This window comes from Parasteatoda tepidariorum, chromosome 2 (genome assembly GCF_043381705.1).
Source record: "Parasteatoda tepidariorum isolate YZ-2023 chromosome 2, CAS_Ptep_4.0, whole genome shotgun sequence".
NCBI lineage: Eukaryota > Metazoa > Arthropoda > Arachnida > Araneae > Theridiidae > Parasteatoda > Parasteatoda tepidariorum.
Genome location: NC_092205.1, coordinates 6,912,791 through 6,932,622, shown reverse-complemented (window position 1 = coordinate 6,932,622; position 19,832 = coordinate 6,912,791). Strand labels below are relative to the sequence as shown.

The 19,832-nt window shown below is 31.6% G+C and overlaps 1 protein-coding gene across 6 annotated transcripts in view; it reads right to left on the bottom strand.

The window, feature by feature from the left end:
- Positions 1-19,832, bottom strand: part of LOC107453330 (G protein-activated inward rectifier potassium channel 3) — a 100,244-nt gene that overhangs the window by 5,150 nt on the left and 75,262 nt on the right. For 5 of the 6 annotated variants that reach the window (XM_071177101.1, XM_021147829.3, XM_071177100.1 and 2 more), the window contains exons 2-5: positions 7,505-8,258; positions 4,492-4,813; positions 2,877-3,154; positions 447-686 (exon numbers count right to left, since the gene is read on the bottom strand). In XM_071177101.1, coding sequence (XP_071033202.1) covers positions 455-686; positions 2,877-3,154; positions 4,492-4,813; positions 7,505-8,049 — 1,377 coding nt within the window. In that variant the 5' untranslated portion in view covers positions 8,050-8,258 and the 3' untranslated portion in view covers positions 447-454. Of the gene's footprint in view, positions 1-446; positions 687-2,876; positions 3,155-4,491; positions 4,814-7,504; positions 8,259-14,785; positions 14,840-19,832 lie in introns of those variants that run through there. The other variant, XM_043051386.2, reaches the window with a different exon arrangement.

Below are 19,832 nucleotides of genomic sequence, written 5' to 3'. Positions count from 1 at the left end.
GCAAAAGGAACGGTAGCAAAACAGGTCTTAGGATGTCGTCGACGTACCGCTGTGCAGTAAGTGTACCTCTAATGACGACCAAAGGGGTCCGGCTGTCAAAGGAAATGGCACCCCAGACCATAATGCCTTGTTGAGGGCCGGTGTGGCGTGCAATAGTGAAGGCAGGATCCCCCCTCTGCCCTGTGCGTCTCCAAACACGTCTTCGATGATCGTCAGGACACAGTTGGAAGAGGGATTCGTCGCTAAAGACTATACGTCCCCAGTCGGCTTCATTCCAGCCTGATCGAGCGTCGATTTTGCTCGTCTTAGTGCGTCGATTGTTTTGTCATAGAGTGTATTTTGGACATTCACTAAAGCGACTTTGTGATTGTGGACATTTACCAGTGAAAGTCGACATTCTCTCGATTTCTGTTATTCACGGTAACATATATATATATTCATCCTACCTATGTATTCAACACTCATCACAACTTCCTGATAATTGGTTCGAATCTTCTTGACCATGCAGTCCAGCGGCGTGCGGTGCATCTGAGGACTCGCTTCTTCTGAAGGAGGCAAGGCTGGTGACTTCGGTGGCTGCCGAGTAACTCACAGCCCTCGACGAGCCATTCATTAATCGACAGTACTCGTAGTACTCGCGAGCACTACACAGAGGAGTTTCAATACCATACGTACTGTCGAACTTCCTGTAACATAAGAAAAAAATGTGTAGATGAGAATATCTCATAAAAAAACAGATATTTTGCAATACTTTGAAATAAAAATATACAATTTACTTGATAACAAGCTTCTAGTTAAAATGGCATCTACTAAGCAATGACATAAAGAACACTCCTGCAAGAAAATGGTTGGTAGATTGTACGAGAAAATGCGTGTACGGTATTAAAAATTGCACAAGGACAAAAAAAAATGTTTGCTGTACAGTAGAAAATGTGAAGGGAGTTAGTTAACGTTAACACAAAAATATTTTACAAAAAAAATTGATTTTTTTTTATAATTATTATTTTTTTTGTTATCTACATTTAAATTATAAAAACTAATAAAATCCATATAATGAAGAAAATAATTTTAACGAATTATTAGCATTTTAGTTTAAAAACTTGTTAAAGTTTATTTAGAAATGATTTTACCATTGATGTTTTACATAAAAATGGCAAGGGATTGCTGAAATTGATTAAAAACAAATTGGAATTGATTAAAGATAAGCTAGGATTGATTAAAACTAATTTAGGATTAATTTTAAAAAATGTGCTTTTTCTCAGTTTTTGCGTTTTAAAGTTTTTTTTTTGCAATGAGTTTTGTTTTGAATTGTAGCTCATTAGTAAAATATTTTATCACTAAACTGACTGGCTTCATTTAATAGATTTTGAACTGTCCCATATTTTCTAGGTAGCTGAATATTCGAATTTGTTTAAAGTATTTGGTATTTATTTAAACCGTAATGAAAGTATTTCAAATTTACTTACCAGTAAGAATAATTAGATCATTAATTAGATCATTAATTATATCATTAATTACTTTTATAAAATTAATTATAAATATAACGACAATAGAGTGATAAAAATTATAAAATGATTTTTAAAATTAAATATTTAGTGTTACAGACGTAACAAAAAGCTTCAAATTTTTAAAAAAAAATTTATTTTCTGAAAGTAAGTAAAAATTGGAGTTAGAGAAAGCTATTTAAAAAAGACATATATATTATTATGAGTGCATTATATCAGTATAACTGAGTTACATGCTTTTAAAGTCAGCAAATTCAGCATCCGTAAATAGTTGGAATCGCTCTTAAATAGAAAAGAAAAGAAAACGTTATCAAACTCTTAATTTTTGAGGGAAATATAAGAGCAAAGAAAAAATTGAAGTAATCAAAAAAGGAAGTATTTTAGGTTGTAGCATAAATCTTTTTATACTAATTTGCAATCTCTAATGAGCATAATTATTTTATTTCATTTTTAACAAGAATCCAAAATATTTTTAGGTGTATTTTAATTATTAAAACAAAAACAGTATAATAGTTACTAAAAAAAGCTGTTATATTATCGGAAATATATTTGTACTAAAATAAAAAATCCAAAAATAGTTAGAATTTTTTTTTGTTATTCATATTCAAAAATTTATCAATAATTGATCTTGAAAATTAAAGAAATTTCTTAGATCTAAATAACTGCAAATAAGTGCAAATTTGGAAAAAAAATATTGTTTGTAAGTGTGCCGTGCTTAGAAAATTTTACATTTAACGCAAAAAAAGTGTTTCACGATGTATTTCATAACCATAAATTACTAAAATGACTAACATAATACTTAATATTTGACCTAAATTAAAACAAAACTATAAAAAAATATATTTTGAAAAAATTCTGCATCAAAGGGTTAAATTTTATTCTTAAAAATACCTTAAAAACATATTTATTATGTTATAAGAATAGGAAATAGATTTGCCTTTACATCCACCCTATAACATTGATTATTTGACGGTTATTACATATCTGCCAACTTCCACTTTTTCCGAGAATGGATTTTCCAAGTGGTAGTAAAACATTTATCGAAAAACCATCTTACTCCAAAAATATATTTATCTTTCAACCAGGTAAAAATTCGCCACCATTGAGATTATCGTGCTTTTATATATTTGTTGTAATTATTCATATGTAGAGTGGTGGTCAAAATCATTTATAATTATTATTATAATTCGAAAAGCTTAATGGAAAAACATGAGTTTCACGACCACTTTAAATATGAAAGAAAAAAGAAAATCTCCCGGAAGAACCGTAAGAATTGGCAGCTTTGTTATTACGGCAATACCAAAACATTGAAAGTTATTGTGACTATCCCAAAAACATTCATAATTTGAGAGTGAATTGGATATTTCATACCTATAATCAAGTAGGAATTCGCCCGTATTATCGTTGTAGCAGACCATTTGTTCAAAGCGATGTCCCCACAAAATCTCTGTCGGGATGTAGGAGGTTCTTGCCTGTATGGCTTGTCCTGTGGACTCTATAGTACCCTCCAGGGCAACCACTAGTTCGTACGAGTCGCTCAAGATATCTTTGGCACACATGTTGTAGAATGGACTCGATTCAGTGATCTCGTGGACGATGGTCGCCGGCCAGATGAGGAAGACTCTATCTCCAACATTATCAAACCGCACCTGCATCATAATATGTAGCTTTTGTTTAATATAAGGAAAACACAATTGAAACATCAGTAAAGTGAATTGAATAATAATGATGAATAAAAGCAACCTTATTTATCGAAGAACGTTCATAAAATAAATTTTGCTACGCTATTTTCGTAAGAAAGCTTTATGACAAACAGAAACATAAAATATCAAAACAAAGTAATAACTCTTAGATTTTGTTGTTTCTAATGCCACTTGCCAATCCAGCAAGCGGCTTGGTGAGACCAAGTGTATTTAAGGCAGAGGGTACGTTTCTTGTTTTTTTTTTCAGTGGCGCAATCTGTGGTCAAAATTACGACTTCAGCCACACACACGTCACACCCCGTTTATAAGGCGGACCCATTCATGCATAAATTCGTTCAATCATCCACAGATCGTTATTTTGACCTGAACCAGAGAACGTTCAATCTCCAATTCAGTACCCCCAGAGGTATGATTTGCTATGGGAACACAGAGGATTTTATGACTTGATAGATTTAATGTGAGCCAGTCACCATTTGTTACACAGGGAGTCTTCGGCTGGTGGGGATCGAACTCACGCCCTCTTGGACACGGACTCAATGCCCTACCAAACAGATTATTCCTTTGCATGATTGCCACCAACATTAATTTATTTTTTGCAGGGTTACCGGATTTTATCTATGCTAAAAAAAGCCGATCTGGTTTATTTGGTTTAAGCCACCTAAAAAAGATCTTGCGATCGCTAATATATTAGCAATCGCAACGCTCGATTACGCCGTTTGGGGAGAAGACCGATTCCAGCTGTATAGGAATGTACTACGATATTTTACCCTTTCTTAATATTTTTCGTATTTAACTAACAAAATTTTTTTTTTTATATTTCCATGACGATTTCATTTAGAACTATATTCAATGTAGTTTCCAGTTTCATATAGTTTCCTAACTTAAAACTATTAGAATATCAAGACAGAAACTAACGTATTTTTTTCTCTTTTGATTCTCCGTATGCTAATGGTGGAAGCAAGCGATGGGTTGCCATAGGTAATGAGTTCTTCTGTATGCCACCTGTAGCCGATTTCGATCGCCAATGGGAAAAGTTTAAATTTCAGATATAAATATTGAACATATCATAACGCTGTAATTATTGCATTTGATATTTTATTTTACAACGCTCAGTTTTTTGTTGTAAAAGGCATTTGATACATAAACTTATAATCACACGTTAAAATAAAAACAAGCATTCTTTAAACTGAAAAACAAAATTTCCACGTCCCAAAATAATATTGTAAAAAGATCAATAATTAAATAATAAAAGAAAAACGCAAAAAATATCGTGAATAACTTACATCGATTTGTGTGTGGTAGTAGGGTATAATTTCTCCTTCTGCAGTGAGTTTCCTGCGAATCACTTGTGCAGTCACTTGTGTTCCTATGATATGTGATTTTCGCATGTCTCCAACTCTCCACATCAGGCATAGAACGCCATCTCTTAAGCAGACGACAGCGTAACGACTGAACATTAGGGTTTGGCTTCTTTTCTTGGGCCTGGCTATTTTGGCAAATACCATGCCAGCCACCAGACACTGTATCATGACACCAGTGACTGACTGTATGCACATCATGAAGACACCTTCCGGGCACTCTTCGGTTGTATATCGGTAACCATAACTGAAACGAAAACCACATTTTAATGAAAAGTTGGCGGAATAAAACTAGATCATTGGAACATATAGTTTTCAGTTATTTATTAAAACATTAATGGATTGATTTTGCTATATAGCATAATAGCCGAAATCGATTAAATGGTGCTGGAAATTGTGATTGATGCAAGTTAAAAGAAAAATTTTGATTGCAAAAACGCATAAAATGGGGGAAAAGGCAATGGGATATCTGCAAGTGACGTAGTGTGGGTCTCACGATCCTGATTGGCTGTTGAAACGTGACTTTTGTTTAAGTTAGCAACTGTTCTTTTCATTCTGTTCGAGAAAGTCAAGCCCGTCAAGTATCAATTTTCTTGGATGACACATTTTACATTCTTTCACAAATATTTAAATGTTTTACTATATATTTCTTACGTAACACAAAGACAGGCACGAAGCCATGCAGAAGAAACAAATTAATTATGCATCGAAGTTGCCAGGTACACAAACAGAAATATATCACGGTAACAATAAAATACATAAACAAATAATAAATCTAAGTTATATAAGAGACGTAGACGAGAAAGAATTATATTTCAACAAATTCCATGTGTGATACGGGTTAATCAACATTATAACATATGTGGAGAAGATTAGCTCAACTTTAACACGTCTTTTTGCTTTTAACGATCCTCTGCCATTGACGTATAGGTCAGATGTGTGGGTAAAGTGATCTTCTTGAAGTGCAAATACCCAATTGTAGATCGTAAAATCGGAAGTTTTCATTAAAGTGTGTGATCGATTTCTAATGAGACGATCCACGTTCAAATTCGGGGGATGGCTGCTCCATTCATATATTGCTTCTGGCGCGCAACGACCAAAAATACTCCCTCCCCAGTGGCAGCTCGATTACAAGTTCGAGTTCTCTTGGATGAAGAATTAACGGAACAGCCAATTGGCAAACAATTGGTGAATTATAATTATCAAATTAGTAAATTAGAGAGTCAGTGACTAGTGAATAAGCTTATTAGTGATCTGAGAAATCAGAAAGAGTGAATCAGTTAATAAATATGTGAGGACTTCAAGACTTAGCGAGGCTTACAAAAGCAATATAAATAAGGAAGAAAACAAGATGACATGAATCGAAAATGTGAAAAACGCGAAATGAAAATTTATTTTAATTTAGAACAGTACTAGACTGGCTTTTGGTTTTGTAGGATAAAATTTGGGTAATAGTTTATAATCGGGGGCCGATTTGCAAATAAACGAATATCTATGCAAATAAACCAAGAACCAATCACATAAAAGTAAGCAAAAGTTGCGGTAACCCAACCGTGACGTCATTGACAGCAAAGTATATCGTGTCATCAGAACTATGATTTCAGCAAAACTGAAAGAAAATTATCGCCATATCATGCCCCCCCCCTCCCGATTCTACACTAGAGCCGAAATGTGTTTTATAAATATTTTAAATGCGGTTTAATAAATAAATAAATATGTTTTTTTAATTAGCTATTATGTTTTACGAATTCATTAAATTACATCTTTAATTTAATTATTATGAATCTGTTAGTTTAGAGCCAAATCTCCCAGTTGTTCCCGAACAAAATAAAAGAATTAATAATTTGTGGTACTGGTAATAAGATGTTAATTTAAGCATAATATAGTTTTAAAAAAATGTAAAGTTTGCGACTGGAATAAATGCTAATGACCAAACATTTACAGTGTTTTCTAGGGTTTTGGTACTAGTTTTTTTATTCTTTCATTACACAATGCAAAATTCACAATGATAATACAATGCCAGATAAATCGATACCCTTTTCATTTTGCATGATTTATTACGATGATCTTAAAAGAAAATATTCATCATGACAATAAAAGTTAAAGTCGTCGATGTACGATTAGAATCTAACGACTATTTTGAACTTTACAATCATGATTTCCGAAACTTTATTCATTTATTGTCAACGTAACGTAAAGTAATGACTGATTATAATGAAATTTCAGATGACGTAGGTTTTAACTTTTTGTACCACTCAATCATAATCTCTTCATGCGAGTCATAAAACAGTAATTGAAGTTCTATTAAAAGTAGGCTTCGCGCGGCAATAATTTAGAAATAAATAATGATAACATAATAAGCCGATAAATTAATGATATATATATTAAATGTTTTTAAACTATTATATAGTGTGACTATTATACCTGATGGTAAGAGTCTGGTTATCACGAGATGGACCCGATTAATCATGTTTGTTTTTGTAAGATTTGGTGTTTATTTCGTGATTGCCTGATAATAGTCTTTTCAAAACTATTCATAGATACTGATATATGAAGAAAAAAAATATTTCAAGTTGATACAGTTTGGAAATGTTGAGCCATAAAATGACCTAATTAAACCTATAAAAATCAGTTTATGTAAGTGGATGCATGTAAGAAACCAAAATGAACTGTTAGATTTTTAATTGTTTTTTTCTTTTTAAACTAATGACATAAGGATTGCAGTAGCCTTCACCACAAATCCAAATCTTGTGATGTCATGGAAAGTCAAATGAATCTGAATGGTTTTTAATGAATAGTGACAAAAATAAAAATGTTAGTCATTTTTAGGATTTATGACACGTGGATTCTTTCTATCGGAAGACACAATGCACACTAGTGTTCTTACAACACGTATTTAACCAAAATAAATATTCTAAACAACCTAATTTCTACTTACCCAATAGTGTGCTGACTTTCCACAGAAAAAAGGAACGCCGTCACAAAACTGTGCACATTCTCCACGCAGGGCTTCCACGCATCATCATCCTCTGTATGTTCAAGATCCCCATGGGCAAATGCAATTAAATACCACAGTACCGCAAAGAACACCCAACTGGCAAAAAATCCCATAGCGAACACCAGTAGGTTCCAGCGCCACTGAATGTCCACCATAGTCGTGAAGATATCTTGCAAATATCGTTGTCCTCTTTTGGACACATTTTCACGTGATATATTGACACCACCATTCTTCAGAATGACCCTCTTCTTGTGTCTCCGGACAATTCTGGGACCACAGAATCTGGGTGAGAGGGGTGTTCTCTCTTTGGAATATCCATTAAGGCACATGTTTCGAGGGACGGTCGAACATTTGGTGAGAGTTCCATTCGAAGTGAGAACACAGTTTTCGGTCGGGGTGGGAGAGTCACTCTCGATTGGCACTTCAAGATCTTGCCTCGGCAATAGCTGCCAGACAGCACTTTTGTCTTCGTCAATGCACTTCATTTGTGAAGTGGTTATTGTTTCCAAACCAGTGGAAAGGGAAATAGTTCTAGAACGTTATTGCTAACAGTAGTCTTTGAGCAAATAATTTACAGGAATAATAAAAAGGGAATCACTTTTCAGTTTCGTTGCTACCTCATTCTTGGAATATAAAACACATTAGATCACAGCTTTTGCTTATCCTCTTCATCCGAGGTGATTGAGGTCGGGAGCTGAAAAAGATGAATGCTATTAAAACAATTTCTAATCAAATGATACCACAACTCTATTCAATGTTATTTGTAATATTATCAATTTTAGAACCAATTCTAAACCTGAATAAAAGCTGAGAAGTACCTCTAACACATTTTTTAAAATAACTATACCCGATTGAAGATAAGTTATGCTTCGTGTGACATACGAATAAAAGCTGAACATCGTGATAAATTGATTCCCTTATTTGTGCTATATTCACGTTTTATATTCTAGTTAATAAGTTTTTAAACAATAATTAATCAATGCACTAATTAAATAACGTTTTTTTCGAATGCAAAATGAGATTTAACTGTTTTATTTGATTAATTTGTTTTATCACACTCTCGAATTATACAAACATTTTTGGAACTGCTTAAATGAAAAAACTATTGTAACGGTTCTTAACTCTTGAATGTAAGCTTATGGGAATAGGGTCTATAGATGAAAGTCAGCATTTCCATGGAACTATAACGTAGAATAACTACAAAATCTTATGTGATAGATTTTGAAAGACAGCAAACGCTGATAAAAGAGCCCAATATTATACGCATATGTCATGATTAAAAATATTCTTTAAAAAGTGCTTAAAAAATGTAAAGCGGATTAACGGTTTTTAACTTTTTTCAAGATGTAAGCTCATAAGAATAGGGTCTATAAATGAAAGTCAGAATTACCATAGAATTACAACATGAAATAACAACAAAATCTTATGTGATATATTTTGAAAGATAGTAAATGGTGCTGATAAATGATCCCAATATTACATATATTTTTTTTTTCGATTAAAAATATACTTTTTAGTGCATATTTAGCACTTGAAATGCAATTAAAGATGCCTTGCTTCTTTAATTGCATGAACTCTTCTTATAAACGTAAATTTGTAAACATCAACAATTTTAAGATATATATTGATCACATACTTTATAATAAAAACATGATAATTTTTTATATGTTCAATAACATAAAACTCCAAATTTTCTACTGCAGCCGCTAAAATTANGTTATCCGGAATAGCGATGGTCCCGATCGTTCCGGATAATCGGTTCCCTACTGTATTACACATATTTTTTTTCGATTAAAAATATACTTTATCTTGCGGCAAGTGCATATTTAGCACTTGAAATGCAATTGAAGATGCCTTGCTTCTTTAACGGCATGAAGTCTTCTTATAAAAGTAAATTTTAAGATATATATTGATCATATACTTTATAATAAAAACATCATAATTTTTTATATGTTCAATAACATAAAACTCCAAATTTTCTACTGCAGCCGCTAAAATTACAAATTTTTGAAGATGACGCACGCAAGAATAGTTTATGTACGTAATCTCTAATTATTACGATACAATCAGTGACGCACACGGATCAGTTGGTGTCTTGATTTAACAACTTCAACTCGCGTGTTGTATTTGCATGTATTCATTTTTCGTATTTTTTACAAACATTAACAGGCAAAAGGACAAAGTAAAAAATAAATAAAAATACATAAAATTGCATAAAATAAATATTGCCCTTGAACTTAAAGAGACGAGCGTGAAAAAAAAGCACGTACTTCAATAAAGCATTCGGATGTATATCATCTTGAGGACATCTAATTCTTTTAAAAAATTACGATAGCCAAACAAAAAGGAAGGACCGTATTTCCGGTAATCGACTTCCGTTCCGATAAACAGTAAGGGATGGTCAGAATTGAGAAAACAAACACAGGGTCAGATTAAATGTTTCTATAAATGGAACAAAAAAATTTAGACACATTGCGTTTAAGCTGTACAGAAAAATAAAATCAATTTTTTCCGCGATTCACTGTTTATAATTTTTATTCCTTCATAAAGATGAGCTTGCATGAATGATAGATCTTGGAAATGATGGATGGATGAGCGTGAGTACGAAATATGCTTTCAAGCTTATAGCACATATTTTTACAATCCCAAATTTTTAGTCATCGAAGGAAACGGAAATTATCCACCGCCCTTGAAGTAACATTGCAATAACCCACTAAGTTTTCTTTAAAATTATAAATAAATATTTTATAGATGAGGTAGCATGTCATCATAATAATTTCAAGATGAATAAAATGAATCAGAGTCCGAAAACCAGTCATCTCAGTTTTTTCTTCTTCCAAAATTGAGATTCTTACATTTTTAAGTTTAAGTGCCGCAGATTCAAAGTTAGGATATAAAAAAATTCATATCCTATTACTTGGTATAATATATTTCGTGCTGTGAAATATCTCAATTTAGTATGAAAACATGCCATACGCATCCTGGGGATGACCTGTTTTCGGAGTAAATTTGGAAAAATAGATGGTTGCTTATGAAATTGTTCGCATATTCTAATGATTACTTATTTAGATAAGGCTTGTTATTTTGTGGATGCTTTTTATCACATAGTGAGAGATTCAGAGAGTAGTTTTTTAGATGGTATATGCAAGAAGTAACAGTGAAAAAGTAACTGTATAAAAAAAGGTAAAAGTAACATTGAAGGAAGATTTTGAGAAGGAGTTGATTACAAATAATATGATATTTAATTTTAAAAGCTGGTGGCTGAAGTATTATTAGAAAAATGTATTATCAAAATGTTAATATGGAAACGCACGAAAGGAAAAACAATGGTGTCACGTGTCACGTACATTATAGATATTTTACTTATAAAAGTAATACATTTAGTAAATTTGAAGTATCTCCTTTGATTAGTGGTTTGCGGTTTATGCAAATAAATATTTACTAAGTGCAAAAATTTTTCTCTGTTCAAAAAGTGGCACCATAACAGCTAAGGAAGCATATTTTGGAAAAGTTGTCATAAACAAGCAAAATTGCAGACATCAAAAAAGGATTTTACAATATAAACTAAATGACTTCTTGTCTTTCAATAAAGAAATTTATAAGTGGCCCAGCAGAGATAGTTATAATTCAAAATATTTCTAAATCTATGCAAATATCCATGAATATATCGTCGAAGACTTAGTCTTTATTTAATTTCTAAATGGTAAATTATTAATATTCTCGCTTGTTAAAAGTAATTTATAACAATCATCTTAAGATTTTGTCCGAAAACAAATCATCTCCAAGTTCTAATAATTTTTTTAATTAAAAAATTAAGCGATGATATCGCACAGTTGCAATAGAATATTTTGTAACCAGTCGTATTTTATTATCAAAAAATAAAAATAAAAACTCCTTTCCAGTTTTGGTCTCTCCTTAAAAATTAGATTTGTAGGAAATGACGGATTTTCGAACTCATTGATTCAAATATACCTATGAATAATATACAAAATATACATTTAAAGTAAGTAATCTTTATTCTTATTGTGAGTGTGGAAAATACACATTTCTTTTTAATTTGGAAGAACTTGATTCATAAGGATGATATATAATACGTTTATCCCTATTACGTAATGATAGTTAATTAAATGAACGCTTCATCCGAATATCCACTAACTAAAAAATGGAGTTAGAAGTTACTTGTATAAACATGAAGGGAATTCTATCTTATTTCTAAAAATGTACTCCTCCAACTTGTTTCTGACAATCAGAAAACACCAAAAACTAAAACAAGATAGGAAAAAGAATACACTCATCTGACTTTTAGGTTCTGTATCTCAAAATAAACAGAAATGGAACTGTTCCACTATTTAAGTTAGGCATTCAAATATGAAATTGCGACCACGGAGTTTATGTTATACGCAAAATGGCTAGCTTAGTTCAAATCGGAAGATATACTGATGCCTGATTCGTACTTAGTAGATAACTGCCTCACCTATGCCAGGAAATAAAAACTTCACGTCGTAAGAATATCCTAAACAATCTTGAGTCACGAAATAAGATTTAAGATTCCTAATTTTTAGGGAAAGGAAATAAAATGTAAACTATTAATATTATGAAGTTGGGATATGCAATATTTATAAAAGACATTTGACGTTACCGTGTGATGGAATTGAATGCCTAACTTAAAAATTGCCATTGCGCCAAGCTGAAGCAGCATTACGCACTTAAATAAAGAAACCAAACATAAAATATGCATGGCGAGAAATAAAATAAAATAAGGGAAATTTAAAAAAAAAAATGAAAGATCACTATTTATAGAGTATGTTGGGGGCGTGGAAGTAGTGATAATGAAAATGAATCGATGCTATCAAAGTATCGATACTTTCCTTCGATTTTTGACCGCATAAGATACTTCCGTGGGACAGTATGACTCGTCGAGGCAATAACGACTTTCTTGACATAATAATAATATCAATATATTCCAATGAACTATATTTCCTTTACTTCCGTTTACAGCAATTTTCAAATCAAACTAGGCTACCGAATACTGCCGTGAAACTGAAAAGAGCAGCGTAAGTGTTTAACGAAACATTTGCACTCCTGTCGTATTTTTTCTTCAAAATACAAATTGTCGATTGTGACCTGCTGAAACACTTAGAAACTTAAACCGACATTTAGTAATAGTAGTTATATATTACAGCTACTTTAAACAAATGTTGTTATTTTGTTTCCTCTCCGTTTGAGTTGCTTCACAAATTTTATTATTATACTTGAAAATTTAGACTTTGGTTTATCCGAGCCATAATAAACTAAATTTAACTTCCTTAGAAAATATTTTGTTGAACTGTAACTTTAGCCAATGTCGCTCATGTATTACTGTCGGTAACAATAATCTAAAATATAGCTTGAAATTTAATAACGATACAATAAAGTGTCGATACTTTGTTTCGATTAAATTGAGTAGTATCGACACTTCGTTCGACTGATCAATTAATGCTCTTTCGATGTAAATTGCGGATTTTCTTTCATTGCTATGTCACTGAGTAAAACCAAGAAATAAAGATAATCAGTCAGTAAAATTGAAGAATAAACAAACGTAATAAAAAACGATTTAGAAGATTGTACAGACCATTTTATAAATTAATAATGTTTATCATTATTTTCATAAAATACCATCAGAAAGTAATTAGGTATCATCCATTTAAAATTTTTACGATGGTTAATTATAAAAAAAAAACAAAAATCAGACGAATCTATTAACGGTTTCTTTTAACCAATGACAGAGTGATAAGTTCTTCCTGTAGTCGCCGAGTACTTCTCACAGGAATTGACATTTTAATAGCAGTTGTTTTATTTGCTACATTTGCATAATCAACGCGGAAACTAGAGTCAACGTCTCCTAAAATTTCGAAACCTTCAGATAATAATTAGACGTCTACCAGCTGTTTTCCTTTTTATTAAACCTGAAGCAGACGATCATCGCCTTCCGTACACCATTTCTAATTTGCACAACATTTGATCGATTAAAGTAACTTTAACTGTATAATGGTTTACGATCTGACTGTAATGATGTGTAAACAAATAGAACTGCTTCATATTTTAATCCTTTAAAACGATGCTTGAAAATGATTCAAAAAGTTTCATTTTGTTTCCAGATTAACTATATAACTTAATACCAAATTTTTCTTTTTATTTTTTGAAAACTACTATCCGTTAACAATATTCTAAGCAACTGTGTAAAGCATTATATCCTGTCGTTGACGATCATCGCACAATGAATCAGTTTATAGTGCAAATTGGAAGGTTTTATGTTTACTTGTAGTAAAAACAATTTCACGGGGACGTTATAAATTCATCCCAATAAAACCCTAATTTTGATATAACACATAATTTAAAGCTACTTTCCAGGCATAATGTTTGTGAAAGGCAATGTAATTTGATTATTTATTGACAGATACACCTAAAGTTTTACTCATTTATTGTTCATCTTCAGTGTCGATTAGACCGAACTCTCAATGTTTTGCAGAAAAATTAATATATTCATAACAATTTATCTTCGAAACCATATTTATGCAAAAAAATAAATAAGTAAATAAAAATCGATCTTAACATTAATTACATTACTAAATAACTACTTTTGAGTTTACCGACCTCTTGAAATTTCTACTGTTTTTTTTTTGTTCGCTTCATTTATTTATGTATAATCTTATTTCATTTTTATGCTCTTAAAAATATTTAAAAATATATCTATACAATGAAAAAAAAGTTGGCGGTGGTAATTTTTTCAGCGACTATTCGCTTGTGTCCGGCTAGCTGAAAAGTACTTTTAAATAAAAATAATAATATACGTAAATCGTACATAGTAATAAAATGTGAGGTGTACCGGGTTCGAACCCCAGTCATCGATTCTCGAACGAGTCTTGCACCAACCACAATGCGAACGTAAAATATCCTCAGTGGTAGATGGATCATGGGTTAGAGCCTCCTAGTCGTCAAGCTAACCGTGGGAGGTTCCTCTCCACGTAGCGCAAATGCAGGTTAGTTTCATTAAAAAATCCTCCACGAAGGCAAATTTAAATCAAATACTTGATCCAAGGGTTCCTCGTCTTCTGGTTCTGAACATAAGTAGTCGTAAACAGAAAAGAGTGGGCTGGCTGTTCAATGATGGTTATGAAATAAAATAGTAATAAACTGATAACTAATAATTTGAACAAATTCAAGGTGAATGTCACTTCTTACCTTAAGAAGTTCCCAGAATTATAAGAAATCAAAACTAGTTCAAGTAGAGAAGAGTTCTTAACGTCTGTCAAAAGAAGATACTGGATGTAAAATAAATTAAAATTTTCACCATCCCAAAAACAAAAGGAACTAAATAAATCGAAATGCAAACCGTTTTGGCTAAGCCGGTTTCTGAATAATCGTAGGACGTAAACTTTCTCTGAATGTTTCGCTCCATGACTTTTAATTAAAAAAAACTCACTTTTGGCGAATTTAACAGGCATCATTAGTATCGTTTTACTCGAAGTCGGATTGATTTTCTTAAAATTCATATTTGCTCGAATGAATGCAACGTTTTTTTAAGGAACACAGAAAGTAGCATTACTTTGAGAAATTGTTAAAAATCTAAGAAATTGAAAGTAACATAATATTACTTCAAAGAATTTTTATAACTTTTAGATATTAGAATTACATTAGACAAATTATATTTGTAATGAAAATCTTGTTAATAATTAAGATCTTTTTAGTATCATACATTAGTTTTGAGTAAAAATGCTAATAATTATTTTTAGAAATCCTAAACCTAAAAAATAATTATCACAAACGTTACGCTTAATAATTGGGTTATTGACAATGTTTATTAGGACAAATATCTAATAAAAATTGGATATTGATGAAGCTACAATTAGGTTATGTTTTTTATATATTTTGAAAAAACTAAAGAAAAGTCCAGTAGCCAGTTATACTCTTTCAAAAATTTGATGCCTCTAACATTTTCTAATAAATAAAAATAAAATGCGTGTAAATGTTAGAAAGTGAATCTCGAAAGCTACATATGCATGAAAAAAAAAAAAGAAATTCAAAGGGATTTTTATACAATTTAACATTTTGGGCAAAAATACCAATGCGCACAGTTTTTTAAATTCTGTAGTTTTTGAGACACGGGAATATGAGATTTCTGTTATTCCATTGTACATGCAATTCAATTATGTATGCAAAAAACGAAATGTTTTAAAGTGAAACATATTAAACCAAATTCAATTTCTTTAGAAAGGAAAACTACTTTATTTCAATTATTATATACTTTTGTCTAACTTTACAGTTTTATAATTACTTACATAATTAGAAAACTGGCTCATATAATTGTTCAATTGCTATTGTTCAATTGTCAGGAAGCACGATTTTAAGAAATAAGCAGTTGATTTAATTTTGAAGTTCGATTTTTTTTATTCCAAGCAATATTCTACTCGGCAATCTGTATCATCCATATCAAAGGGGAAACATTGAACCTTTTGAACATATTATACAAAGAACCCTACATATGAAACCGGTTAATATAATCAAATGGCATGCTAATAAGAGTATAGATGTACGATAAATATAAATTCCAGAATCCAAAATTTAGTTTCTTTCATTCACTTATATTATTTTCATTAAAAACAGCGACCGTTTTCGTCACTCGTCAAAATATTCACATAGCACTATTAGAGACTCTCTTAGAGATTTAAAACTAAAACTTATAGAAGGTTTTTAGTAATGAAAAGTGAAAAATAATCACTTTTTTCTGAAATTGGGTTATCAAATCGAAAATTGTAAAAGCGAGAAATGAAGAGAATAAAATAAAGGTATATTATAGCTCGAAGCCAATAATATAAAAAATAAAAATAAGAAGTATTTTCTATCAGAAATGAGGTGGTCTGTTCGAAAATTGTAAAAGCGAAAGATGAAGTAAAAGTATGTTCAAAAAGTATGTTCAAAAGTATATTCAGTCCTGAAAAATAAACAAAAATATTTTCTCTTTCAAATGAGGCGGTCGGATCGAAAATTGTAAAAGCGAAAAATGAAGAGAATAAAATAAAGGTATATTACAGCTTTAAGCCAAAACTTATAATAGATTTCCAGACATAAAAAATAAAAATTTACTTTTATCAAAAATAAGACAGTCAAACCAAAAATTGTAAAAGCAAAAGATGGAAACAATAGGATATTTTTTTTTATGGTATTGTGTTTTTATTATCGTATGTTCGCATATATAAATATTATTTGATGATATTTGAAAAATTCTATTATAAAGTTTAATAGTTTAGTTTTATTTTTCAGTTTCCTAATTTCAACACAATTTATTATTATAATTTAACTAGTTAAAGACACTCTTACGACTGTAACGCATGAAGAAGATACGGTCAACTTCATTTCAAATGTCTAACTATACATAATAATATTTTGATGAAAAATCTTGATGTCACAGCAACCAATGAAAATTGTTGGAACGATATCTTTTGAAAATAGCTTTTGAAAATCATGTGACTTTTTTTATAACAGCCAATCATAAAAAGATAGTGCAGGAAACCGGGAGGCAATTATGATAAATCACTTTGATATTTGATAAACATAAAAGATGCAGATGTCTTAAACGTCATCAGAATAAAATTAAAAGTTCTTATAGTATAATACTTGTAAATTATTTATTGTTCTATTTATTTAAGCATGTTTAACCTGATCATCTAAACGCATGACCAGAAATGTTGACGCTCGTGGCTATTGGTTCTTCCCTATCATGAGCTGTTCGGAAGCACACGCAGGAAAAGTTCATGATAGGGTAGCGCCCCTAGCGGCGCATGACCACATTTCCGGGCATCTATGCAGTTTAATTCCTGATGATGAGCCTTAACTCCCCTAGAAATTTGTGGCGACATTTATGCGAACTAATGTTGTATGTAACGTTTTTAAACTTGCAGAATCCGAAAAAAAATATACTAAACATGGTCACTTAAAAATAGCTGTAGCTTGGAGAAAAAAACCTTTTGCAAATTTAAAATCAGCGACACGAAAGTAACCAATATCCCGTTAAAAAAAATCTTCTGTAACTGAAAACAAGAAGAAATTTTTTTCTTCCCAGTGTTATCAAATGCATAGATATAATTTTCTCTACTCTAGTTAACGACACTGAAACGTCCGTAACATGAAAAGAAAACACAGGATTCTTTATAGGTACAATATTATATGAGCAGATATTATTTCTAGACTGACATAACGACACTGATACAACGTATAACATAAAAAGAACGCATGGAACGTTTTATAGGTCAAAAATAGAGTGTAGGTTGGAAACCACCAATATACGATTTTTAATGATATATGACTTTATGTTTGATCCTTTTTTGGTTTACTTAAATAAATATTGAAAAAGCAGTTTATTTTTCTTTTAAGCGTTTACTTTTCATCGAATTCACATGAAATAAATAATCGGCTATATATCACGCAGGGTTAATAATTTGAAGCGGTTAACAGTGACAGAGCGTGACGGTTTCGCCGACCTTCACTCGTGAAGAGAAGTTCTGAAGGTCAAGACAATATTAATATGGATAATCTGAACAAATAAGCGAATTCTACTAAAATACGCAAATGTTGAGGACCGAGTAGGAAAAAAAAATGAATTAAATATTCCGAACAATGATGTTTACAAACAGACCTCTGCAAATTCTGTTCTAGAACGATTCAGATGGCGCTTAAAATAATCCCGCTTTCGTTATTTTATAGCGGAAATAATCTACGCTTGACTTACGATTGAATTTACAGTTTGTACGTGAATTGTTTGCAAAAAAACGACACAACCAAATCCTACAACTCTTAATTGCGAATACTAATAAATCTTGTATCAAATTTTTTTTTGAAAATAGCATTATTATTTGTAGTAAAAAATAAATGAGTAAATGATCATTCGGCATTAAAAATAATGATTGCACAGATTAATGGCGCAAGAGCCCAATGCGGCTATACTGCACAAAACTAAATTAAAAAAAAATTACGATTACACCAATTCAATTTTTCAAAAAAAAAAAAAAAATCAAACGGCGTAAGAAACTAAGCTTGGGGCAAAAATAAAACATAGAATTATTGCAGTCCTCTTTTTCACCTTTCCTTTCTTGACTCATCTTGAATGTCCTTTTTGGTCAAGGGAGAAATTAGCAAAAAAACGGCTAAATATCCAGGTCATAATGCAATACAACATTCAGGCGAAATAACCACAGGTGCATGCAAGCTTGGATATTCTTCTTTGTATAATAACTCTCAGGGAGAACAGATTTCCCACGCAATTGATTGGGCAATGCTTAATAATTCTCGAAAGACAGCCGTGATGGCTCAAGGGAAAGAGCGTTCACTTCCCAAATAGAGGTGAACCGGGTTCGAATCCCAGCGATAGCTGGTCGATACGAATTCCGCACCCGGCTCGCATGGACCGCAGTGCTGACGAAAAATATCCTCAGTGGTAGACTGATCATGGGTTAGAGTCCCCTTGCCGTCAGGATAACCGTGGGTAGTTTTCGTGGTTATCCTCTCCGTGTAAAGCAAATACGGGTTAGTTCCATCAAAAAATCCTCCACGAAGGCAAATTTTCCCCAGCACTTGATCCCCCGTTTTACGGATTGGGTTCAAAAATGCAAGGCTACGGAGTTGAACATTGGTAGCCGTCAACTCAAAAAAATTAGGCCAGTCGTTCAACAACGGTTATAATTTTCAAAAGGCAGCAGATGGCGATCCAGTCGTTCCCTTTTTTTTCTTTTTTTTTTTTGTTGACGAAAACCGTTCTCTCCATTTTTTCTTCATATATCCAAAACTCGAATGCCAGTTAGCCCATCTTTCCTCTACCTAGTTTATGATTGGTCGAAGTAAAATTAAAACCAGTTTGTAACTAAAACTTAAATCTTTAAAGTATAATTTTCGCTCCACTTTAAATTTGTATGAAATATCTACCGTCAAAAGAGGCAAAAGGTTTTGCAAGTATGCTTGTTTATAATCATGAAAAAATTGATCGTGAAAATATGATATATTTTTATGATGCAATCTATGCTAATAACAAAATGATGCAATGCACGCTAGAAATTTATAACCATTCTGGATTGAATTGGCGAAGAAAAAACTTGAAACTAATAAATTACGCCAAAAAATTTATTTATTATATTGAGTGCCCTTAAAACACACTTTCATGCCAATATAATTATGTCGTTTTATTTTGTTTCAAAACTCTTCCTCGTTCTGAGCTGACAATAATTTGATCATAAACGCA